At 40.4% G+C, this 26,880-nt stretch overlaps 1 protein-coding gene across 1 annotated transcript; it reads left to right on the top strand.

Annotated features, from left to right (window-relative positions):
- Positions 1–246: 246 nt before the first annotated feature.
- SRD5A2 (steroid 5 alpha-reductase 2) lies at positions 247–26,095 on the top strand. Its single transcript, XM_032684498.1, has 5 exons — positions 247–537; positions 21,071–21,234; positions 23,001–23,102; positions 24,075–24,225; positions 24,775–26,095. Exons 1-5 carry the CDS (start codon positions 254–256, stop codon positions 24,839–24,841), a joined length of 768 nt encoding a protein of 255 aa, XP_032540389.1. The 5' UTR covers positions 247–253; the 3' UTR covers positions 24,842–26,095.
- The last annotated feature ends 785 nt before the right edge of the window (positions 26,096–26,880 follow it).

Consider the following 26,880-nt stretch of genomic DNA (forward strand, 5'->3'; position numbering starts at 1 on the left):
ACGGGTGAGATGGATGGATGGATGGATGGATGGATGGATGGATGGATGGATGGATGGATGGATGGATGGATGGAGGGGGCCAGCTCCCCTCCGGGCGGGCCGGGGCGCCTCGCCGCGCCGGCCAGAGGGGCTGCGCTCTCTGACGAGCCTGGGCGATGGGAGGCAGCGCGGCGGGGCGGGGTGACGGCCGCGGCTCTAATAAGGCCGGGGCTGGCGCTGGCCGAGGGCTGTTTGCCCCCGCCCGCCCCCGAGCATGCAGTGCTTCCCCGGGCTGGTGCTGGCCCTGAGCTCGCTGCTGGGCGCCCTGGCGCTGCTGCAGCTCTCGCTGTACCTGCGGGTGCCGTCCCGCTACGGGAAGCACGAGGAGCGGCTGTGCCGGCCGCGGGGCCGGCTGCCCGCGCGCTGCGCCTGGTTCCTGCAGGAGCTTCCCTCCTTTCTGGTGCCTGCGCTGCTGCTGGCGCTGCGCAGCCCGCCCCGCCTCGAGCCGCTCGGCTGCCGCCTCCTCTGCTGCCTCTTCTGCTGGCATTACTTCTACAGGTACCGCCGCCGGGCACGGCTCCGCTGCGGCCTCCCCGCGGGAAGCGATAAAACCAAGGGAAGCTGCGGGAACGCGCGCAGCCGGAGCCGGACGGGCAGTGGGGTCGGGGCAGGTCCTGGCTCTGCAGCATCGCTGCCTCCTCTGTCCGGCTGGCGATCGCTGGTCCGCGTCCCTGGACTCCGCTCCAAGTGTAGGGGCCGGCCGGGTGGGCATCTCTGCCCCGGCCCGGCAGCCGGGGGAAGGAACAGGCGGTGCTCGAGTGTTTGAAGCAGGGGAGAGGATGGATGGTGTATGGTTTCGATTGTTCTCTTAAAAAAAAAAAAAATAAAGAAAAAAGAGGTTTCACTAAGCTGGAGCAAAGGTTTGGACGAAACTAATCCAAATATTATGTAAAGGCACATGCGAAGTGCTTATTTCGGGCAGCAGAAGCGTCGCATGTGCAGCGCCAGGAGCAGCGCCAGGCGCCAAATCCAGCCGTGGGAACACGCTCGAGGATGGCCAAGGGCAAACCCTCAAAATCGCGGGGAGCAGGGGAGCGCATGGCTGAGCCGTCAGGGCAGGGGAGACAGAGATACTGCGGGCTTTCTGTGACACAGCAGGAAAGTTGGTTCTTTATGGTCAATTCGTCATTCTTACTTCACTACCAAAATGAAGTAAGTGAAGTGAATTTATCTTTTTTTTTTTTTTTTCTGATTTCTTTTCTTTTTAGAAGCCTTGTCACCTCAGAGTCAACGAATGCTGTAACTCTACTTAATTCTGTATTTACTAATCAGGAGCTCAAAGAAAAAGTAGAGTTTTGAGCCACTGTTACTCATAACTTTTAAGAAACATAGCTCTATAATTGCCACCTGGTTCTGCAGCCAGTGGGACTTGGTTCTGGAGTATATCACCAGAATATATCTTCTGCTCCACTTCGATTTTCTGTGGAGTTCTTTCATGAGGAATTTGATTTTTGGTTATCTGTTTATGGGGAAAAAAATGGTTTTATTAATGAAGGGCAAGTGCATGTGAACAACATTATGGCATTACATAGTAAAGAGCTATGTAACTTCTGAGGCAAATATTTTTCTGACTTTGTTTGCCATTTTTTATCATAATTCTTTTTGTTTTTTTAGTTTGCTTCATAGAAATAGAAAACATTCTTGTAATATTTAATCAGAAATTATTATTTGCAACTCAACCAAAATCAATATATTGAAAATCCAGTTGCAGTATCTCTACCAATAGCTTAGGGGTAGAAACTCCAGGCTGTTGTAGATAAATATAAAACAAAGAATGGTTTACAGTGCCATAACGCTATGTTAGAGATATATTTATTATCACTAACATTGTCTTTGCTGAAGGAATCAGCTGGAGGACCCATCTAGAACACATTTGGGTTCCAGAAAGCTAGATGTATTAATTATGTGTAATTACACAAAATTTGATTTAATGTATTCTGTTATTATCAAGAATTTCTGATAGTTTGAGAAACACAGCTATCAATGAACACCACTAGCCAATCAAAAGAAATGTTACCCTACCGGTATGCATACATCTATTGAGCCCGTGGCTTCTTTTCCAGCATTGCTGCTGGACTTAGGCAGAAGTACTGTGTTTTCATACATTCTCTTTCTCAAATAATTCAAAGGTCTTCTCATCTGTCTCTGGAGTATACTTTTTCTCTTGTAAAAGTCCTCACTTCAACGAAGTCTGTATAACAATTTTCTTTCTAATACTGCATGCTACTCCAATATTGTTCTTACAGTGTGCAACCCCTTCTCACACAAGCCATTCTAAGATTCTACTAAATCAAGTAATATGTGAAATGTTATTTTAAATATTAGTACTCTACTGTTATGTAAAAGAGCAGCAAAATCACAAATTAGGAGTTTTTCTGGGTTTCGCCTGACACTATGGGAACAGACAGGTTCTTTGAGGAATCCTTGGTAGAATGACCAATTTCCACATGATTGTGATTATAATTAGAGCTTTATTATAAAATAAAATCTTTAACAATCAGCATAAGATTGTTATCTACAATTTCTAGCAGGTAGGATAGTTTATTGTTACACAGAATTTTTCAGCAATTAATGGGTAGCTTTCTTATTTTCTAGAATTTTTTTATTTACCTAGACATTTTAGTTACTTCAACCCTCTGCAGATTGGGTCAAATTCTTAGCAATCAGCATGTGACACAATAGCTGTAACCTAGACTCAACCTTTAACTAAAAAAACCATGAGTTACTCAGTCCTTGGAGGAAGAAGATGACAATGGTGGAGACATCCCTGACCATCAGGAATTCACAGGTTTTGACATCCAGCATCAGCTCCAGTCTAAGTCCACTTGCAGCTGTTAGGGCTGTTAGTCCACATGGGCTCTTAGGCTTCCCTATTCTGTACCGAGTGCCACCACATCCTGGTGACAATGCTGGTGGGCAAGCGGTCTTATTGCAATGTTGAAAAACTGGTAGAAAGAAAGTGTGTGTGTGTGTATATGTGCAGTCCATTTATGTATAATGGCTGTTTGCCTTACAAAATGATGTTTGCTATGCTAACCATATTGCCAGAGGGCACTGGTCACAGTGGATTAGGATGGCTCTTTGTCGTACAGTGTTTGAAAAGAAGTTCAGTAGTTTGATATAACAGACAGGCTTTATCTAGATTTTCCTTTTCAATTTATTATCTTTACTACAAATAAGCTAATAACAGTTTAAAACGCTTTTGTGATGAAATTTGACCGCAAGGGTAATGAGTAAAACATTCAATCAATTGATAATAAAATTACATTTACTCAATGGATGTAACATTTTGCATTTTCTGACTTTAAATTTTTGAAGTGAATAAATTTTTAGTTATAAACATATTTTATTAATCCACTCCTACTTTAACTACTGATCATCTGACATCTGTACTTAAGCATTCCTTTATGTTTGTATGAAATATAGAAAAGTTTCCTTGTATATTTTTGCATATTTTTGTGACTTCTTTCTCTCTGTAGGGAAGCTTTTATAGTTCCTAATTTTGTCTCATCTGCTATACCAAACATGCAAGAGGAAGGGTAGTTTTTAGTAGAGATATGCTCAGAAGGACAATATAGTCCATAATGGAGAAACAAATTTTTCAAGGACCACTGTGCCCAGCTATTCTGCCTTCCTTTGCTATGTTGTTGTTGTCGGTAGCTTCTGTTTGACTAAAGCACATATTTCAGAGTAACTTCAAGTCTTGACCTGAAGATCCCAGAAAATAAAAAAATCCATCAGTTTTCATTGTTTTCTTTGGTAGTGTTATCTTCTGAACTATTTTACTCTTATTTAAACGTGTTTAAAATGTCTTGCTTAAATGTGACTAGCCTTGATTTTCTCTCAGTGGTGCCTGCCCTTTTTCACCCTGTGCTAATTTAAAGCACTCCTTAGTATCCTTCAGTATTTTCTTACCATGATATCACTTACACGGTAACTGGATCATGTTCCAATTTACTTGTTACAGAGCTGTCAGGTCCTTTATCAGCACCAGTTTGATCCACATAATGTAGGAGAACATGATCATATTTCTCATGCATTAGTTACTGGATGTGCTATGGTGTTTATACTGAATTTGTGGGTTTGTGGTGGATTTATGCCAGCTACAGGGGAACAGACATTACCTGATCTGACACAGAGTTAGAGTGGTGCAGACACATGATACTTCATCCAACACGAAGTTGGTCAGGATAAAATTACCTTTTCATAAATTTAGGAACAGGTTTAAACCAGTAAAATTAATTTGTCCTGCTTTTGGACGTGGTGTCAAGTCGCTACAACATTTTTTATTTGATCCGAGGTATTGAAATCTAGATTTATAATGACACTGAACCACAGCAGAAGGCCTACAGTGCAAGATATTCTCCCCCCCCCCAGTCCTCAGATAATTTCTGTATCATTTTTAGCTCTCCTCTGTTTCTATAGCTATTTTAAAATTAAGATATCAATGTGATGTATAATATAGAACTGGAGTTGTAGTAGCATGTCTAAAGACAACATTGCTTTCATGTTCCCCCATGCTTATTCCCATGTTTACAGACTGGGAGAGTGCTTTTTGAGTTGGAGTCATGGTAGGATGCCCTGTGTTTCCAGGCTACTTACAACGCTCTGGAGCTGGTGTAATCAGGACTGTAACCAAGGTTACAATCTATCGCTCCTTAGGAGTTGCTTCTGTTTGTATCACTGTCTTTCTTTGATTTTAAAGTAACTTTTCTATCTGGGCATACTGCTCAATAATTCTGTCTCACACAGGTTGTCTAGAATTTGTGCCATATGCCAGCTTAATCAGTGGTAATTTTGTGTTTATTGTCAGGTCGTAGAGGAGGATGCTGGAGTGTTGTAATGATCATTCTAACCCTCTCCTGGAAAATCCCTGGGTTAATGCTGATGGCTCCTCACTGACAAGGACTTTAGAGGACCTCTCTGCTTGCCCAAAGGAGCCCCATGAGCCAGGTCTGGCAGGTGCTGTGCCCCCACCCAGCCCACTGCTGACAGAGAAAGGAGAGGGTCATCTGAGTACTGACTGCTGGACAAAGGGCCAGCCCTCACTTAGTGCTGTTCACACAAAGATTTGCTGCCCAAGAGGATGCAAGAGGGAGGTGGATGAAGCCAGGAGACCTTGCCTCCATCCTGCCTTGTCCAGTGTCCTGTGATGAACTGTGACAGCAGTACGTTTCTGCCTTTCTCTGCCACCACTAGGCTGCAGCCTCTCTCTTTGTGGCTTTCATGAAGGACTGAAAGCAGGTGGCGCCTGCTGCTGCTGCTGCTGCTGCTGCTGCTGCTGCTGCTGCTGCTGCTGTTGCTGCTGCTGCTGAGGGGAGGAGATGGAAGGGAGAAATCTCCAATCCCACCCCCTACTTGTTTGGCTGCTATCCTTAGCCAGCCAGTTCTTCGTGTCTCAATGTGCACTTTATTGCCACAGCATGGTGTCAATTTAATCAAATTGAAACACTTTCTGGTGCTAAAGATAACATCCTTAAAATCTGAATTAGACAAAATCTGAAAAAAAATATAAATCTGAATTTATCACATCTGTTCTAGTTAAACTCACAGCTTCTTTGCTCTGAGAAGGTAGAGTCTGTGATGGTAGGACCTCCCAAAGTGATGGGGTGGGAGGGCAGAGAAAAGCAAAAAGAAAGGGAGAAAAGCAACAAACACCAAGTCTGCCATCTGTACATGCAATCTCAGTGGAAAGCTGGCCATGAGCTTAAAAGGATGAATGGCATAAAATGGTCATACAGGAATACTTCTCGTGATAAATGACTTACAAAGTATTTTGCTTTGAAATGTACTTTGTGATACAACCTTTCTTGCTAGAGGGGTTGTGCTAAGAAGATACCAGCTGAAGCCCTCAGGTGGTGGGAAGAAGCCCCTTTGCTGCATTTCCATTTTGCAGTCCAGCTTCAAAAACCAAAGGTGGGAAACAAAACATAAGGCGATGAGAGGAAGCCTTTGGAATCCAATTCCATTTAAACCTTAATGCTACATTCCTTCATGCAGTGAGCAAGACAGTGGTGAGGAAGCAGAGGAGACGTCACCATGTGCAGTGGCAGCAGGAAAGGCCTTGTTTCACTGATTTACAAAGTTAATCCTGAAGATACTGGTGTAAAAGACAGGGTGCTGGATTTACCCCTGCTGTGCTGCCCATGATAGCTGAAGCACTAGCAATTAAAAGAGGCATTTCAGTTTCAAAGTCTACCTAGAATCACATTTATTTATTTATTTTCTTCTCTTGCGACTTTGTTTTCAATCAAAGCCATAATTCTTTACTGTGTTAGTATATAAACAAACCAAACTGCTGTTTTCATTTCTGAAGTGCACTGAGGTGAATCTGGAGGATGTTAAGTAGGCTGCTCTTTGAGATGCAGCTGGATCCCCAAATTCCTTTGATTGAAGGTGATCTATTTAGTGCGCCTGTACTGGGTTTTCTACGAATTGTCATCTTTCTAAAATGATCAGGGAAAGCAGGCTTTCATGGCAAGAGAATGGAAAATGAGCAGCATCTGAAAACAGCATTTTTAAAATGTTAAAACAGTTTTTAGCACTTCTTTTGGCCAGTTACCCTCTCTCTGAAACTAAGTTGGGGGGAGAAAGACAGACTCTCCTCTTCCTTTGCTCTGTACAATGCAACACATGAAGTCCCTTTTTAAGCCTGCCTGTACTGCCTGGTTGGTCAGGCAGGTGCCATGTTTACCTGGGTATGCTGGTCCTTTTTTCATGTAGGTGTGCCTACTTATGATCAGTAAGAAAAGCAGCTCAAGCCTCCAGACAGATGCAGATGGATGGAGGCTCCAAATGAGTAAGTCATTTGCTCATAATTTTTAGAGGTATTCTGTATTAGTTCATACAGAGTTTTAGTTATGTTTTTTTTAAAACATTAAGTAGATAAATGGAAATTAGATTAAGTTTGAAGTGTATCTATATATTTCTAAGTGGTACTCTGTTATAGGAATATGCTAGTGAATATTAGCAGCCTATATAATAACCACCAGATCCAATCTAGAGATTATTTTTTTTACCCATAGAAATAGTTATTTTATCCTTTTGTCTTAAAATGTCGCCATCATTAAGTGTCAATAACTAAAGACATTTTCATTGTGGGCTTCATGAAACCTTTATCATTAATCTCCCAGTATACAACAGGCAGGTATTTAACAGGTAACAAATCTTATTCTCTTTTCCTTCACCTTGATGCTTTGGAGTAAACCCTAACCAGATTCCTTTTGGCCTTCACCAGCTACTCAGTAATACGTTTGCATCCTCTCTCCTGCTGTTTGAACTTGGCAGTAATTCTAGATCTGGCAGCAGCTGGCCATTTGCTCTACCTCTTTTATGCACTCCTTGTTCCCCACTCAATGAGTGTAACTGTTTGTGATTTATCCCAGTGTGTATCAGTAATGCTAATATATGATTTCTTCTCTTAAGTGAAAATATTAGATTCATTGTTATTTTTATTCAGGTTCTTCAAATTAACGTACTAATAGTCAATAAAAATATGTCTTTATATGCTTTGCCTCAGACTTGTAAGATGCTCACATACCCAGTGCTTTATGGAGTTTGTTTCTTTGCAGTTTTCTCTAGCATTATGAAATACCTTCCAAATTCTACTCTCAAAATAGAATACTAGCTGATTGCTTTCCTAACTATTAGTACAAATAATTCTATCTATACATTCATTTCCCATCGGAAAGTGGGATAACATTACGGAAACTTATCGGGTTTGCCCAGCCCAAATTGTACTCATGTGATTTTTCCTTTTGTCTCTTGGTCTGGAAGATTTTATGCAGAGATGAAACTAAGAGAGAACTAAACTTATGAGTTTTGTGTTTCTTCATTTCTTTTCAAGACAACAAGCCTATTAACAGTATATTTCTGTCTGACTCCAGTTTGTCTGTGCTGTTTTGTCATTACTGGGCAACTTTACAATCCTTTATGGTTTTTTTATTTGTGCTCCAGATTTTTTTTTCCCAGGTAGACATTACCTTGTGCCATGCTCCCACTCTCCTTTCTCCATCATATCCACTACTCCTACTGTGCAACTAAGGCTGTAATTCCCTAATCCAGTTGTTCAAGAAGGTTTTGTATGCTTGTGTTCTCCAGGATATTACAGTCTACCATTCCAGAAACATTTGTTGTTTTGCAGTCAGATCATTGGCCTGAGGTCCGTATACGGAAAGTCTGTTCTGTCCTCCAGAAGTAAAGGGAAGCACCATACACACAGAACAGGTCACAGAAGTTTTTTCTTAGTTTCATCTCTGCTACCTGGAGCAGGGCCATCAAATGCACTCAAGGAGTATTCATGTTTGCTCTGAAACTTCACTGTCACTGTTAAATACAAAAGGACTTGGTGGGTGCTCAGTCTCAGCTGCTCTTCAGGGAGCTGTTCAAATTGCAGACCCAGGGCAGAGACTCCAGTCCCAGGCTCAGGTAGGCGCCTCTGATCTCACCTAAGTAAAGTTTGAGACCACTGAGGAAATTAAAACACTTGATATCCGATGAGTTTAAATCTTTTTTCGGAAGATACATTCTGAGCTCCAAACTTCGTTGAGCTTTGGTAAGACCGACAAGGATGTAAAAATCTGTATTTGCATTATCAGATTCCTGCTGTTGATATCCGAAAAGTGGGGTTATAAAGGGCTATGCTAAGACAGAGAGAGAGAAAAACCTAAATTATATACAGAAGTTTCAGTAAATGTTTTTACTTGAAAATAATGATGTTTTTACCAAAGAAGGAAATTACTTGTTTTAATCATGGGATGTCTGTAGTAGTCCCTTATTGGGGCTGCTCTTTTAAGTAGGAAGTGAAAAGCAAGAGAAAAGTGTAAGGTTCATTCTATATGTGCAGTGGGAAATTTGTTAATGGACTTTGCTCTTTCAAGATCCACAAGTCTGTCTTTTTGATTTCTTATCATAAGAGAGGCAGCCACTGTGGGGGGAGGTCTTTTTACTAAGACAATAAATATTTTTTGACAAAAGGAAACATTTTAATCGGCTCCTTTATGTACTCAAAACTTATACAATTAGGTAATTTCCCAGTTTTGTGGAGCTCAGTTAAGGAAAAAAACCCTATGAAATAACCTCTTAGTAGCATGATTATAAATCAGTGTCCATCTCAGACACTACATCTATTTTCCTTGGTATAAGTTGTATTCTTGTTATCTCCTTCAAAACTAAAATAATTTTATTCAAGAAGAATTATGAGACTATTCTTAAATTACACACTTTGGAGTGTCCTTCTCTCACTAGAAATTGATTTATATGTGGCAGGTGAATTGATCAGTAGGGTGGTCCCTACTGAATTTCATCAAATAATTAAATTCATGTAAATCTACACCCATTTGAGTGTAACAGCTGCATTACTCTTTGCTGGCCACAGATCTGACGTTCTAATTATTTTTGCAGCATCTCATAGATACAACAATGGCAATGAAATTATTTTGTAAAAAAACCAACAAACCAACCAACCAACCAACTAAAACTGTGTTAAAATACTCACTGTAGGAAATGGAAAAAGTCAATGGACAAGAAGAAAAAATAGCACATTTTTCTACAGGTCCAAATTTATTTAAGAGCCAGCTATATTAATATTTAATATATTAATTATTATTATTTATTATATAATTAATTCTTACCTATTATTATATATTAAATATAAATATATTAATATTAATTATTAATAAATAAAGAGCCCAGCTGTGAACCTTTGAAACACCAGTTGCTACCATGTTAATACCTAAGGATGGGCAGAAAGTGAGTCAAAATGTGACCTGCAATAACAGTGCAAAAAGGTCCCATCTGAAGTAAGCTGGGTTTGACCTACTCCTTCCTAATTACTCTCTATAAACATGCAATAGAGTAGCAACACCCAAAGTCAACTTTTGCCATATATAAGATACCAATTTATGTATTACAGTGCCAGAGTTCACCAACTTAATCCAACATTTACCATGCTGGGAGACTGCTTCCCAGAAATGTCTTTGGAAAATGTCACCTTATCAGGGTGCATGTGCCTCTACAAAGCTTTTGTCACTCCTGAGAACAATGACAGAGAGGAAGAAAAGTTGTATTTACATTATGCTGCTGAATTTTTTCTGTCTGTTTTCTTCTCTTTAGAAACTTTTTTAAAAAAAGACAATTATTAAAGCGTTCACGTTTTCAAACCTGACCCAGGTTAAGGTTACTGAATTGAAACGTTTCTCTGGGTGTTCCCAGGGAAAGCAACTTAAACGTGGTGGAGTTGTTTGAGAAATGCATTTGTATTTGTTCAAACATAAAGATAACATTTTTAGAGTCTGTTCTTCTGGTTCATCTGAGGCTGTAAGTAGAACCACAGTGTGTGAGCCTGCAAACCAGCTAAGTATGGTCCAGGCTGGCACTGTGGGGCAGAGCAAGACTTTTATGCAACAGAGAAAAAGTGGTCTCCTAGCTGGAGTCCTGCCAGCATGGATTGGGAAAATACAACTTGTCTTGAATGCCGTGAAACAAAAAATACTGTGAGGCTTACAGTGAGGGCTAGAAGGTGGGAAGAGAACAGCATGGAAGGGCCAAGTAGGAGAGTTGTTAAAACAGCTAGGGCAGTAGTGGGGCACAAATGAGAAGAAATGGAAGGGAAAAGGAGGCAATGTGAGAGGCCAGCTTCCAGGTATGAAGTGACACTTTAATACCGACACTGTCCACTGTGTTGAGTGATTCACTTAGCAACTTTCAGTGTTAGGAAATCTTTGGATATATTTTGTGAGGAAAGAAAGATGACTGTGATTCAGAGTCAGCCCATGGTAGTGTTTTTCCTTAGAAAAAAAAGAGAGGATACATTAGAATGATCAGAGGACTTAGTAAGTACAAACTCAGGACCTGACCTGGTCATTTCAAATTTTGTTCTTCTCTGTGTATATGCACCGACATGAGTACCATGAGGCCATTCAGGTTCAGAAGAAATTTGGAATACTAACCTTCCAAATGTAAGCTATTTCAACCAAAGTTCTTCAAAATGTGACCCTAAGGATTTAGAAATTACAGTTTTCAGCTTTAACTTCCTTACAGTTTAAAAAAAAAAAAAGAGAAAGAAAGAAAAAAGTATTCAGTGTTTCTGGCCATTTTAGTTATGAAGAAGACTTTCCCAAAACAAAGCAGGCTTAAACCGCTGCAGAGGTTTATTACTGAATCTTTCAGTTTCATAGCTTCATAACAAATTTCATTGTATCGTAACAAATAAGGAAGGAGATGACCCAATGAGGCACTTATGAACTCTGTGGACTGTGGTGAAATGATCAAAAATCCCTTTATCAGTATTCTGCTGCATGGTGAAAAAAGCACTCTCAACAGAGGCAGGACTTCAAACTGGTTTTGATGAGAGCATCTGTAAAATGGAGCTAAAGAGAAACAGCTTTAGTTTATAGCCTCAGATTTCTCAGTTTTGTGAGCACACTGAGAGCCATAAAGAGGTGAGAATCTGAAGAAGGAACGACAAAGAAGGAACAATGTCAGGAAGAATGGAAAAGCAAAATGCAGGCAGAGCAGGAATTCAGGCATAAAAGTGGAAAAGAAGGAACTACTAGAGTGGGAGAAGTCAGTTAAGAGTATTTTAAAAACTCTTTGTGTCTTACAAATCTAGTTGCAACTCTAGAGTCTAGTGTATGTTGGTTGGATACAGTTTGACCAAGCTTTAACTTTGACCAAGCTTTAACTTTGAAGAGGGATAGCTTACCAAATAGTAATTTCTCATGCCCATGCGGACAATTTCTGGAAAATAATGACACTTAATCAGCTAAATGCAGCTATAAGAGCACAGATTTGTGCATCCTTGGATTTTGTACCACTTCTCAGGTAGATGTGTCCTTGTGTTCTGCTCATACTCTCAGCCTCTGTGAACTCTTTGCACACTCTGCTCCAGTAAAGCAGGGAGCTTTTCAAAGTGCATAACATAGTGTCTGGTTAAGTTACTCTGGCACACACTTCACACTTTTGGCAGACACCCACAGTTTAGCAACAGGAGCAAAGTGATCTGTTTTCATAAATATCAAGTGGTTATTTCTGAAGAAGAAAAGAGTAAGATACCTTGCTGAAATATATGCTTTGGCTGGCTAAGCCTTTGACACACTATTGTTTAGGCAAAACAACAAACATTCTCCTAATATTTAAGTACTGCTGCCCTTTAGACAATGTCAAATAGCAGAGGTAATCATGAAGCACTGCTAGATCTGCACATTTGTCATCACCCTAATCCATCTAGTCATGTTGAGCCTTGTCTTGTCCTCTAATTCTCATACAAATATAAATCTGGAACAAGTTTAATTAAGGTTTCAACTGTGACAGCTGGCCTGGCGCCGAGTTCATCAGAGCCCCTCTCACACCAAGATAGCTCCAAGTTCCCATTCCCAGGTGGTTCCCGGACATACAGAGTCCTCAGATTTCCTTCTCATTCCTGACGGATGTTTGTCTGGCCTGATTGAGATTCCTAATATGTTCCAGTGCTTCTCTGTCTCTCCCTAATGTCTAAGCTGCATTTTCTATACAGCTGTTTAGGCCTATTGCTTCTTATTGTGTTCCCAGTAGATAAGGAGAACATTTTACTACTTTCTTCTTTGCAGCAACTTTTTGTACAGTTGTAGATCATTATAATATCTTCCACTGGTTTTGTCTTAGCTATTTTCAAAAGCCTTGAGACCTTCAGTCTTTCTACTCATTGTATTTCCTAGACCAAAGTTGTTTTTCTCTGGGCTGCTTCCGCTTTGTCTTTTATATAATGAGGAGCTCAGCTGGACATAGTATAATTTAAGTTCCTAGTAACACCATCCGAAGGAGAAAGATTACTTCAGGTGTCTCCAACACCATTCCCATTTCCACATTACATTTTACTATTTGCCTTTTTCACAACAGCCTGACATTGGCTTATGCTTAGTTTGCCAGCTACCAGCACTCTCCCTACATGCAGCCTATTTTCCAGCTTGTCTTTTACATTTGGTCTTAGCTAAGTATAGTATCTTGCCATTGTCTTTATTGAATCAATCTATTGTTTTAAAACTATTGAACCAGTATTTCAAGATCAGTGAAAACTCTAGCCTTCACTCTTGGTGTGCTCAGCATCTCCCAGACCTGTGTCAGCCACAAACATTGCAAACATTTTTTTCCCCCAGAGGAATAATATTAATGAAAAAAGCCCCTGAGTAGTATAAGAAAAGTCTTTTGCAGAACATCTCTCACAAGATCCTTCTGTTTTGATAGTAAACAATTTTTAACTATTCCTCGATATAATTTTTCAGCAGGTTTGCAGCCACCTAACATCCTCTAAACCAGGAAATCCCAAGTTACTTATAAGATTGACATGTGAGACAGTGTAAAAAATCTTACTAAGGTCAAGAACACCTTCTGCTCCTACTATCCCTCTCCTAAAATATATCTAATTTATGTCAATTCCTTCTCTCAGCAAACCTACTTTAAGAGGATAGGATTACATAAGTCAAGTATAGAAATGAGTCCTGTCTGCTGCTGTTGTAGATATTAGGATTCCGAGACAAAGAGTTGTTCCAAGTAGAAGTGTTTGGCTTTTTAGACAAAAAGTCCATCACGCTGTACATTCTGGACTCCAGTATCTTGGCTGTGCAGTGCCTGAGGAGAAGTTGTGAGTTTGTATGGGATGGCACTGATTCTGACAAGAATCTGTACAAGATACATATTTCCTTTGCTCTATTAGCTTCGCCTTACCTTATTTGGCTATGAGAAAAAAGCATTTTAAAAACAAATCCCCATTTTTCCAAAAAATATGCCCAGTTTTACAGGTGATGGTGAGAAAGATATTAACATCTGGTTCATCTGGCTCTTGCTTCAGTTGCTTTTGGTTATGGGCATTCAATCAATTTTTCCCATTGTTTAGTTCATCCCTCATTCTGATCTCCTTTCCACATTACAAACAAAAAGGGAGAAAAAAGGGGCTAGCAAATAGCAAACAAAAAGAAAACAATATTTTTAATTAAGGGTATATAAAACCTTTTTGGTGTTTATACACCAAAATGGAAGAATTTGAGAAACAAATATACCAGTATAAATGTATATTGAGTGTAACTTGCTGATGGATTGTGACTTGCTGACTCAGCTTGTTAATGCACCAAACCAAACGATTCTATCCTTGGTGAACCTTTAGAAAATGCATAATAATTGAAGTATAGGGTTTTGTTTCTATACCTGCAAAACCAGTAGAAAAGATCAATGCTCTTCATGATTCAATAACTTTTTACCAGTGACAAGGAAGAATTCTCCTTTGCTGGTTCTAACTGGACACTGGTAATCACTGGGAGATACCAGATTTTCTAGTGACATTTTTAGAAATAATTGAAGAAAATCAAGAGGACTAGCAAAGTAATTTATAAACAAACTTGCAAAACACTTTTGAAACCCGTCTGCTGTTGTAGTGAATTTAGAAGAACAAAAATTTATGCCTTGGAATTAAGCCTACACAATTCTTCTTTACTAAGTAAAACCAAATATCCATTTTTAGATTCTATACCTTTCCTTTTTCTTCCTTTTTTTCAACTATTTATATTTTATTAAATATAGCACAGCTAATAATATCTGTATGCAACATGACGAGGACTAAGCTGTATCCCTATCCTTCTGACTTTGTTAACTGCATAGCATGCTTAAAATTTATAGCAGTCAATGAGACATTACTGACTAGTACTAGATAGAGAGAATTGACTGAGTTCAGGTGTTTATAGTGTTGGAACTGAGCATTACATAGTTCAGATTCCTTAAATTTATTCCAAGCCAAATGCATCATGGTTTTTTTCAGCTATGATTGATAGTAAAATAGATGTAGCATTTTATTTTTAGCCTTTCCCATCAGATACACATGCTTTTGAAAATATTATTGTCTTTTTTCCTCTGATCCTACTTTATTCAAATGTAGTGGTAAGCAACTGAGCTTTTCTGACCCTTTGCCATGGTTTCAACCTGAAGTCTGTATTTAACAGTGTGGCCACAAGTCAAGCATAGTTGCTGATTCCCTTTGACTGTTTTGCAGGTGTTGTCGTTCATGGTGTCAGCCTTCCTGGTGTAGCACGTACCACTCTGGAGCTTCACCCATAAATGCTGGTGTTAAGCACTTGATAATCTATTCTAGGGATTTTACTCTATAATCTTTAAAATGTTCAGTTGTGTAAAATGTTAGATGAGCCATGAGACATTAGGAAAGCCTGAAGACATCACACTGGATTAGAGCAGATATCTTTCATAGTCAGCATTCCCTTAACAGAAGCCCATATCAGATCATTCAAAGCAAAGTGTAGTAGATGGTGGTCAGTTGTCCGGGGCAGCCGCTACCTTCTGCCTCCCTTAAGTGGAACACAATTTATCCCTTGAAATACAAATATTAATATTGATTTCAAACCTTTAGACTTTTTCTTCTCTTTAATAAAGGACCTGCCTTTGTCTGTAACCTGCAGTTATTCTCCTTCTTCTCTCAGTCCTACAAGCTCTTTAATTCGATGTTATTCCTGTATTACATTTAGCATAAATTTCTTTTCATTGTATTCAAACTTACTTCCTTTCAGTGTCACAAATACTCTTGGTCACAGCTATTCAGCTCTCCTAAATAAATTACTTTCTAGTATTGTGTGTTATTTTTTATCTTGAGTAAGTCTGTTCTTATTAATGTCCACTACAAGTTCAGTATGGTAATCTCTTCTGTGCCTCTTCTCATTGTGCTACTGAATCCCACTGCATTTCTTCTATCTTCGCATTAAATCAATGCTGTCCAGTCTTCCTCCTCTCCATTGTTCCTCTTCTCAAGAACTCCTCAAACCCAAGCACGGTACCATCTGTCTCAGGGTTTCCTCAATCCTTCTCCCATCCCTTGATCAGATGTATGCCTGTATGTCTTGCCCAATAAAAAGGAATCTGTTCCTGACAGAAGTCTTTATCTAGCTCTGAACCTGCTACTGAGACCACAAAGAAAGACTGTCTCTACCAACAGACTTCAGGTTGGATAAATTTCACAAGTGAACCACAAACATCTCAGAGGGGCTGCAGGGATTGTAGATTGAGTGAATTTTTTTAGAATACTCAGATATGATCCTGACATGACAGGTTCACTATTGTTTTATACAGCTGAAATGTAAGCTTTTCAGTAATATGTCTGTCTGTCTTTCTTTAGAGGAACATGGAAGTAGGATGTTTTGTACATGGCTTGGGAAGGAGAGCTCATTGCAACCTTGTGTTAATCATCACTAGATACAAAAATCAGCATGATTAAAATAAAAAGGGAGTTCTCTTACTCCCATCAATGTCACTGTTCAATGTGATTTAAAATGAGCTTACAAATCCATAAAAGTAAGTGGGGAACAAAAAGGCAAAGCATCTCAGGGGAGGATGTTTGAGGAGAGGAATACAACAAGTGAAGAGGTTTTACCTGGTACGTGATGCTGGGGCATCTGTAGACATCATGATGAAGGAGGGTTAAAATGGTTCATTTTACTTTTGAAAGTATTTTACAGTATTTTGTTTTACTTTCCCTTTGAATGGATACAAGACTGCCTGCTGCTTGGAACTGACAGTTGAACCAGTACATTTGTTTAAACCCAGTCTGTGATAACTGAAAATTTTTAATTGACCACAGGAAACTTAAGTGCCAGATTTTGTTGTGGCGTTTACTATACATGGAGAATAGACTTCACAGTCTACTCCTATAACTATTCCATAAGAACCAGTGCAATGCAACTCAAAAATAGTAAAAGTTAAAAATTACCTCAGAGTGCAATTCACAAATAACCTCCAGGATTGGGCTCAAAAAGAGAAAGTATGTGCAGACTCTTCAGCAGATGCCTTTGGGACATGTCATTTGATATCTATAACTCTCCAGAATAATTAGAGGCTTTGTGCCAGGCATCACAGATACCCTAGGTAAAAGTCCATCATGTTTGTGAACAACTTGAGCCTTTGTCCAAGTGGTCAGGTATGCTGAGGGTGTCCACAGCTCTCTGGTACTGTGATTCCAGGGACAATCTATGGCAAAGACTCCTATGATGATAATTGTTGCAAATAGAACTGGTTTGAGGTTGATGTAATCTCCCCAGATTTGAACACCAACCTTTTCAACCTGTGCACAAAATAGATCAAATTAACTCCACTGTTTGATAGAAGACAAGTCCTTTCTTTTCAGGTCTGATGGTAAGTTTGTGTAACACAAATCACATTGTTTTGCTTATCACCTGAGGTACAGATAACTGTACAAATAAGAAAATGAAAGCACCCCCTTAGGAAGGAGTTGCAGTAAAGAGTCTAGAGAACTCTGACTTAGAGAGGTCTTCAGTTGAGAATGTACCAATAAAGTGGTGAGAACAGCAGACAACACCTCAGCAAAGAGTTTTTCGTGAGTGAGAAAAGGGATTGCAACCTGCGCCCTCAATGTAACAGGGTGTCTCATCTACCTGCATGATCCCTGCAGCAATTGCTCCCATACACACCCCTCGGAGGCATGTTTTTCAGGCGAGCTGTGAGGGCCCTGAAGGCATCACCCTCGCCAGGGCTTGGCTGCCTGCCCTCACTTGTGCCATCAACCCTCCTCGGCTTTTGTGCATCTGGGTGGGACAAGCGAGGAACCAGAGGAGCTCAGACCATGTAGAAATGGTTCTCAGGCACCATTCAGTACATTGGTTCATCCTCACTAGGGATTCAGGGCAGACCCTCCTCCACATTGTCCAAGGAGACCTGAAAAATCCCTGCAGGGATTCAGAGCATTCCTGGTCAGGAGAAGTTTGCAACTCTCTTCTGGAGGCTGGCCAGGGTTACAGGGGATGAGCCAGGGCATTCAGATAGTGCCCCAGCATGGGAAGGACACAGTTGGTTTATGGCCAGCACTTGTCTTTGACGGGAAGGGCACCACATCATCCCTGCCTGCCATTGCAACCTTTCCAATTCCTAGCCCCTTGTTCATCCCAGATAGACCCAGAAGAGGCCCTGTTGGCAGAGGGCTAGCTGGGCAGACACAGCAGGAGACTGGTGACCCCCAGGCTTGGAGGCAGCCAGGTGCCCCTCATTCTTAGCACCAGTCCTGAGCCCTTGACCCAGTTGCCCCAGGTGTAAAACACCACAAGTTTCCAGACCAGAAAACATGAGCTGCTACTGTCTGACCTATTGCATCTAGGCCCTGTAGAGAAGACACAGCAGGAGTATAAGCATCTCCAAATGACAAGCTGTTGGAGGACTGAGAGCCCACTCTTAATGGAGTGTGATAACATTTGTGCGAAAATTTTCACCTTCTGTGGAAAGAAGAGTAAACCTATAGTTTCCCTTGGTTTAAGTGAGAGTCTCTGGAATTTTCCAGAAGCAGGACTTGAGCAAGAAATTTCATGCAATATCAAGTTATTTTCTCTATAAAACCTGTTGTTCTAGAAAATAAATGATGGAGAAGAAAATGAATAATTCAGTATTCACTCATTTAAAAAGAAGCTGTTGGCAATGGTTTAGTCAGATGCAGTGCCTTTGGCCAATAAAGACGATAAAGGAATAATGAATTAGTCATCAATACTGCACTGAAAGAAAAAGGTTGAATTTGTCATTGGACTAAATCCAAAAGGCCAGATTTGTTACGTTATTTTAAAATGGTGGCCTTCAGTCCCCATTAGATTTTCACACTGCAAAATAGTTCCAGCAGAGATGCAGACTCTTCCATGGAACATTTAAACCTATTAAATGTCCCTGTTTTATCTCTGTTGCTTTTTCAACCCCATAAGGAACAGTTTGTGTACCCTCAAGTAGCCATGTAGTACCACCCAACAATCTGTATTAAAATAACTACTTAGGGCATTGTTCTGATACAGGGAACTGAATCTGGCCTCTGGATTTACAGACCCACAGAGATTTCTTTGGAGAACTTGTTCCACAACAAAGATTCTTGGATGAAATCCTGACTTGGATTGTCCAAACTGCTCTGAGGCAGGATTACAGTGATGCCAGGATTTCAATTCCCCGACAACAACAGAAAAGAGCTGGTGCCTCCTGGCTACCCTGCCATTGTACTTATACCTTGCACGTACGTTCTTTCTGTCCTGTGTCTACCACATCCATATTAGGTAGGTCTTTGGCCTCTCAAGGGCCTATAACCTCTGTCTTGCAATAGTAGCATTAGGAAGCATCATGGAAACAATCAGCTTTGCTGGGAGCTGACAAAAACTTCTGTTTGCATCAGCTGTAAAAATTCAGAGACTCTTATACGTAACTTACATGTAACTTAAATGTTACTTAAATGTAATGTTTTGACAAAAGATAAAGCAATGCCAGTCCCTCTCAAATCTGCTACATAAATTCCCCTCCTAAACTTATTTTGCGTGGTTTGGCATCATTCCCTCTTCTATACAATTTGCTTTTTCCAAACCTGTCTTTGCAAGTTTCACACTTTTTCTCATAACTTTTCAGTCCAATTTGTCAATATGACTTCAACAGGCAGGTTGGGTTGCTAAATCTGGCCTTGCCTACTCGTAACTCCAGCATCACATTCTGAAGGGGCAAAACCAATGATTATTAGTAACACAGCTCCAAAGAGCATTCCTTTCTATACTGTAATAAATATGACAAATGTGATATCACTATCTGAGAAATATTTTATGACTTCTTAGGTTTTACGGTATTTAGAAATATTTATCACTTCTGCATCACAACTGCCTTAATTGCTGGAAATCTATTTTACCTTGCTTTGGAAAACAGTGAATGAAACATGTTGCTGCTTGTACTCTGCTTACTCCCTTTCAGACATGCTTAGTATGACTTAATCTAGATTTACAATGTTATGACATTTTATGCCTCAGCTTGCTTAAGTTGATGTTGGCAACATGGGATGTGAATCACTTATCAACAATGCTTATATACTAGTATGATGAGCACCATCCAAAGCCCAAGAAGGCAAAAGAAAGAAATTAAGAGTGTAGATTTTACCACTTACAGAACTTAATTGGCCAGTTAAGAAAATACCTACTGAATATAACTTCTCTGTTTCATTCTTCCAAGGATGATATGAATTGTTCAAAGTGTCAAGAGGGATAATCCCACCTGAAACAAACATATATGAAAGTTAAAACTATACAAGTACCAATTATTTGCTCACACACATGTTAATGCTAATGTTAGCATAGTGTTTGTCTAAGGAAGACCTAGGTGCTGAAGCTGCATAGGAATCTTTGTGTTCAGCATATTAAACTTAGGGATTTAGCTTTTCTTATTTTAAAGAAACACTTGAAAGCATGGAGGGGAGACGGGGACTGGAGGAAAAACAGCTCCCCAAGCAGCCAAAAATATTGCTTTACCTCTGCATCAAAGTGTCTGAGCAGAGCAGGACAAAGTTGCTGTGTGTTGGAGATGAGTGGAAGTCTCTGAGTGAAGTGGGAGAGGCTGAGAAAGGGGATTACATCTTAGACTATACACTGCAGGGGATGAGAGTGCCAGAGGGGTCTCAACACTGTCTTCAACTCCATCTGCCACCATGTGCTAAAGCCTTCAGGGATTGGTCCCTGTAGATGGATCAGAAATGTCTTCTCCATAACAAAGCTCCTCCACGATGCTTGTGGCATAGTAATGCTCATTTAGAGAATCAATATCGCAATTGGTACTGCCCCTCACAAACACCGATGATGTTTGAACATCATTGTGCCCATGAGCCTCCACAGCATCCTTCACCTGGCCCACCAGAGCTTTACATCAAGACCTTAAAATGAAAATGCTGTTAGGGGGCACAAATTCTCATTTTCATCAACAAGGGAGGAGAAAGGTACAGAAACATTCTCAAAGCTTCAGTGAATATGGATGAGCTTTCTAACCTCCCAGTTTGTGTGTAGTCCTGAAGGACAGGAAAAAGATGGGTACTGTATCATTTCATGTTCCAATTAATTGCTGATCTTATATTTTTGCAGTTGTTTTCATTTTTTTAATCTTTATTAACCGATATTCTGTTCTGTGTTTTGTTCAAGTTTTTTTCCCTATTACAGAGAAATTGCAAATACAATGTTATCATGAGCAATATGTGACTTTGTTTTCTTATCTACCTTAGGACATTTATTTACCCTTTCTTCACTAGAGGCAGACCTTTCCCACTGCAATTGCTTTTCTTTGGCATGTTATTCTGTATCTATAATGGCTTCCTCCAGGGGTACTACCTGATTTACTGCGCTGAATATCCAAATGACTGGTGCACCGACATCAGATTTACATCAGGTAATTACAGCTGCAGGATTACAAAGATCTAATCTCCAAGCAATTTGTAAGCATTTTGAATTATGTTCTAATCTTCACTGAACATGTGAGTCAAATCTGTTGTGATGGAAATCAGCCTAAGACCTGCCTGCTGGCCCAGATAAAACAAATAAATGTGACTTTTTTTTGCTACTAGCCAGCCACATTAGAAGATGTACGATGTTGTGCATTAGTCTCAAATCACAAGCCTTCTTTTACTGGCACCACTCCAGAGCCTTCTGCTGCTATGGGCTGTGGAGATGCAATCTCAGGCCCCAGGTGCACAGGGATGTACCCTTGCTCAGCCAGAAGTGTCCACCCAGCAGTGATTGTGCGTGAGAGCAAGCTGTGACTTTCTCTTCCCTGCCGGGGAGCTTTGCACTTGATGCAGCTATTCTGACTGAGAGAGAAAAGAAGGGCAAAACCCCAGCATGAATGAGGCTTTAAGGACAAAGGGCTCTTTTTTCTCATGTGAGGCACAGGAGAAGATTAGAAATCCCGCACAGTCTGGTTGTATGTTAATACAATTCCTCTATATTTTGTAACTTAATAGCTTAGCTGAATTTCCCCTTGTAAAATCCTTCAGAGAGTAACTGAACAAGAGTAGCTAGGTGGCATTACAGATTTGGTGCTGCACAGAGCAGTGTTTTTTCAATGTAAACATAGAAATGAAGATTAATGTGGAGGTCTGAGGAAACACTTTGGATATGGTAAATACAAACTAACCAAGGTACTTCCTGTACCCCGTTTCAGACTGGATGCAAATTCAGTCTTTTCAGACAGCATCATATATTAAAAATTCTGGACATTGTTTAGTAAGAGCTCCCATATCCAATAAAGAAAACACCACATCACTTAATTTTTATGATAAATAAAATACATATTTAATGGGGGGGGGAGAAAATCAGCATCAGTAGTACTTGAAATATTAAATAGAAAACAAACAGTATATTCTCCTCTACAGACTGTTGCTACTGGAAGTGTTGAGGTTTTATCAGCATTTAGCCTTTTTCCTATACTTCATAGCACACACACCACTTCTATTACTTTCCTCACTTTCCAGTCATTGTCAGAGGTGTTTTTCTCAGTATCTAATGTAGCACGAAATGTAGGGCGGGTCATCTGCAGAGTTTCTCAACCAAATGCCTCTAGTTTTTCAGCTAAATGGAATATGATTAATGGATCACTCTGGCCAGAAATTGTCAATATCCTTCAGGGAGTACCTGCTTTCTGTGCATGCCCTGCTCTGTCCAAGCAGCCTCACTGGCAGCAGACTGAGTGGTGCTGAGACATAGGTTCCCTTCCTGGATTCAGGGATGTGCTGGATAAGTTTGTATCTCTGTGTTCCTCTTCCCCAGAAGTAAAATGAAAGTCTAGGTACTTGTCTACAGCTCAGTGGTTACTCTACAGCTATGTCCACAGCCCTGTCTGGCTGTCATCAGTCAGTTAGCGTCAGCTGGGTACTTTGTGTCTCCCCTTGAATGTTCAATAAATGGTGACAATGGCCACCTGGGAAGTTCAGCTTTTTCTCATATTAGCTGTAAGTGCTCTGGTGTCACCAGTCATCTATGCTTCTCCTGTTCAGCAGCCTTCTTGGTAGCAGCACATCTTTTGACTTGAGAAAGAATCCACCCACATCATGTTGGGACCCCTATCTGCCTGCTGCAAAGTTAAACCCCACGTTTGTGCTTGAGTAGGAATGACTAGACAGAGCTGTCTTTCTAATCCATTTCTTGTTGGTTCCTTAGGCCTCCTCTTATTTCTGCTGGGAATGGGAATCAACATTCACAGTGATCTCCTGCTGCGCCAGCTGAGGAAACCTGGAGAAGTCACTTACAAGATTCCTCAAGGTATATTCTTGTCCCCTACGTCCTTGAAGAAAGTAGGGCAGCAGGATAATGTTTTCTGACTGAATTCACTGGAAAGCGACGGTAGTGTCAGAAGTGCTGGTATCACACAAGTACTCGGTTCAGGTGTCCCTCTAAGCTGCAGGGACCAGCATGAGCTGGCTGCAGGCAGTCCAAGAGAAGCAGCAAGACTATCTGGAAAATATGAACTGTGAGGACAGGTTTTTGGAAATGGGCTGGGTAATTTAAAGAAGATTGAAGTGGAAAATAGGAAGAGGATTTTAGCTTTGTAAAAGGCAGCTGTAAAGATGTAAATAGGTCTTTTCCATGCCCAAGAAGAAGAAGAAGTAGCAGACTTCTTACACTGCAAAAAGGAGATTCGAAGTGTAAATTTTAGCGGGAAAAAATAACACCAAGGATGCAAGTTGCTGAATTACCTTTCCTAAGAAATGTAGAGCAATATGGATGGGAACCCAAGACTTTCTTCGTTTTGGTGTTGACTCCTTCTGCTGCCTTGTTATAGATGGTAATATCTCTCCCTTGGAGTTTCTCACCTCCAACACTTACCTGCCTCTTGTAAATGTTGTGAAAAACCGAGATCCAGATTTTGCATTCCCCAATGGCAGTGAATTTGCAAAATATTTTTAGGGCATGAAAAGAATTGACTAATGTTAATAATTTTAATTTAAATCTAATAATGGGCTTTGTTAAGTTATTTGCTAAATGAAAATAAATGATTGTGAAAGTGCTGGAAGCCTCTGGGTCAGAATGACCTTTGATTCTTGTATTTATACAAGAGTCCAGTACAAAATCCCCCTTTGGCATGGTTCCACTGGCTTCAGGGAAGTGGGTTTGGGTTGCTATTATGGACCTTGAATAAGAAAGGGAGTGTGTTTTGCTGCTGACTTTATGGGAAATAATTTTCCATGTGCAGGAGATGACTAAAAGAATTAAATATTTTGTCTGTTGATGCAGGGGGACTGTTCACCTATGTTTCTGGAGCCAACTACTTTGGAGAAATTGTGGAATGGTTTGGTTTTGCCATAGCAACCTGGTCCCTACCAGCCTTCGCCTTTGCCTTTTTCACTCTTTGCTGTATCGGGCCACGGGCTTATCACCATCACAGGTATCAAAGTGTTCCTTGCTGTATGCTGCTGTTTACACTTACAGTGCAGTTTGCAAAATGTCAGAGAGGAAGCACAGCCAGGATTCAGGATAAAACTGAAATTTAGTACTATGTACAAGAAATGTGTTGGCCTATTTGTGACTGGGTGGAGCCCCTGTCATATGGGCCAGACAGTCATTTAATCCAACACGAGTTGCAGCACTGCTTCTGCCATGTTAAAGCCTCTTTTTACTGAGCCTCGTAAATATGAGCCTTTTCTAAGGGTTCTCTTGCAATCTCTGCAATCCTTTGGAGTAGATATGGTCCCCTGCTCTGAATTCCTGAAGTTTCTACTTTAGGTCTGTTAGAACCTTAGCAGTATTATCAGCTTTCACTTAGTTAAATAAACTGGTGTAAATAGTCTTGGAACACTCTTTTGCAGAGTAACACACCAAAATAACAAAGCAAGTCAGTTTGGAGGAGTTTTAAGTTTCCTCAGCTCAGATGGATTAAAACTGTGCAATTTCCCTGTATGTATGCGGGTTCATTCTCTTGCTTGTTTTCTTTCAGGTACTATCTCAAGACATTTACGGACTATCCAAAATCAAGGAAAGCCTTGATTCCTTTTGTTTTTTAATGATTGAATTATGGACTCTTTTTTTGGTTTTTGTAGGAATTTTTTTTTCAATTCCTGGTTTTAATGTTAGGTCTGACTACAGTTGTACAAATGATAATCTGAGGTTGCAACAGAAAAGAAGGTAATTTGGAATGGAAATTCTTGTGTTTAACTCCGGGGTAAATTGCAGATAGTTGTGGGCACAGGGACTTCCCAAACAACATATTTGCTTGTCGATGGAGTTCTACCTATGGAAAATGAATATATAACTACACTGACATCACAGAAAAAACACTGGCTAAATACTGATGAAGAAAAGTAGAACGTAAACCCACCACTTTGGAGAAAGTCTTCAGCAGCCACTCCAGCTTATAGCACTTCTGCAACTGCTTCTTCCTGCCTCCGTGCTGTAGTACACGTGCCCTCGCTCTGCTGACAGTGCCCTTCATGTTGTCACACTTAAAACCAGAGTAGGGATCTCATTTGCCCGAAAAATTACTCAGCCCATTATTTTTCATCTAAAAGCCAGCTTAGCTCCCAGAAACATAATGTTACAAGAGAGTACTTGTGCTGGCACCAGGCTGGGAGCAGTGTGCCATGGCACAGAGGTGATGTTAAGTACACAGAGATGGAAACTGGCACTCACAAGCACAATGTCTGTGTTCCTTCCTTAAGCAATACTCTCCTCACTGTCAGATGATTAATCTTCAGCCACCAGGGTTTGTTTTTTAAATGTACTTCATTATAGCAATTGCAGCTCCATTAGGATTTTTTTTTCTCTTGCAAATACAGATCTCTTTTCAGAATAAAAATTTTTCCACTCAAAAACACTCAGTTGTTGTGTTGAGTGACTTGAGATGGTGACTTGAGACTTGAGATGGTGGTGTATGACAAACATGAAAACAAATAAGAAGTTCTGTGTTAAAGAAAATGTTCTCTGACACTGGCAGTACATTTTGTCTATGGAAAACATTTTCAGATACACTTATTAGGAAATGATGCAGACATATTACTGAATTTTCACAAAAGCACAAAATGTCTCTTCTTAATTTCAGAATACAGTAAAGAATATTAAAAAAAAAAAAACATTAACCCCTTTTAGGAAGAGATGTCCTCATGGATGATTTTAGTTATCCTTCAGAGCATAAAATCCTGCTAAGAATTATGGTGAGCAGCTGAAAATAAAAAAGACCAGACTGCACACATGAAACATACTACCTGCTGCTGGAGTAACCTGATTGATTGTATGCAATTTCCTCCAAAACAAAATAAAATTTATGTAAAACACAGAGCTGTGTTAGCCTATAACTTACTGTTTGCAGAAACAAGTCTCTGCAATATTGCTTACCAAGCCTGCTCACACTGGCTTCCTCCTACTGGGCAAACCCTCCCTTCTTTGCTCATATTATTAATTGTCTTCATCTCCACAGAGCAGAGTAGCCAGCTGAGGGTGAGAGCCATTGCACAGTCCCTCTACAGCCCACCAGAGAACTGAACCCTTTGTCCTGTGTAGGCAAAGGGAATGGAGGGACAAAATAAGACAAGCAGAATTGTTGTTGCATGGGATGAGAGTTCCACATTAGCACCACAACTATATTTTCCTTTGGTTTCCTTATTTAAAGCAAGGCTGGAGGCAACAAAGATACCGGTTTGGAGGGAATGGCCTCTTCCCTAGGGAACGGACATTAGGTGCGAGCAGCAGCCGTGCTCCCCAGAGCTCCCTGCCTTGATGGTTCCTCCTCACAGTTTTTACCTCCAAAGCCTTGCAAATTATGAGAGAGCAAGTAGTTAATGAGTGCCAGTGTTCCTAGCTGCTCTCTCCTCCATCTATTTCTAAGCCAGGGGGGAGAGCAGGGACCGAGCTCTGTCTCGCTCTTTGGACCAGAACAGGACTTGTGCAAACTTTTCTGTCCTTTCTAACTGCTTCTCACATCAGAACAGGACTATTCTCTGCATTTATTTTGGCTTGCTTAATATGTGCAACAGATGGAACATTATTGCCACTGTAAGTCCCAGATATCCGCTGCAAGGAGTTGGAGATCAGGATGGGAGAACTGGTG

This window comes from Chiroxiphia lanceolata, chromosome 3 (assembly GCF_009829145.1).
Source record: "Chiroxiphia lanceolata isolate bChiLan1 chromosome 3, bChiLan1.pri, whole genome shotgun sequence".
Lineage (NCBI taxonomy): Eukaryota > Metazoa > Chordata > Aves > Passeriformes > Pipridae > Chiroxiphia > Chiroxiphia lanceolata.

Coding starts and splice junctions, on each gene's coding strand:
- SRD5A2 (XM_032684498.1), top strand. CDS start 254: ATGCAGTGCTTCCCCGGGCTGGTGCTGGCCCTGAGCTCGCTGCTGGGC. Junction 21,235..23,000: donor CGACATCAGATTTACATCAG/GTAATTACAGCT, acceptor TTGGTTCCTTAG/GCCTCCTCTTATTTCTGCTG. Junction 23,103..24,074: donor CACTTACAAGATTCCTCAAG/GTATATTCTTGT, acceptor CTGTTGATGCAG/GGGGACTGTTCACCTATGTT.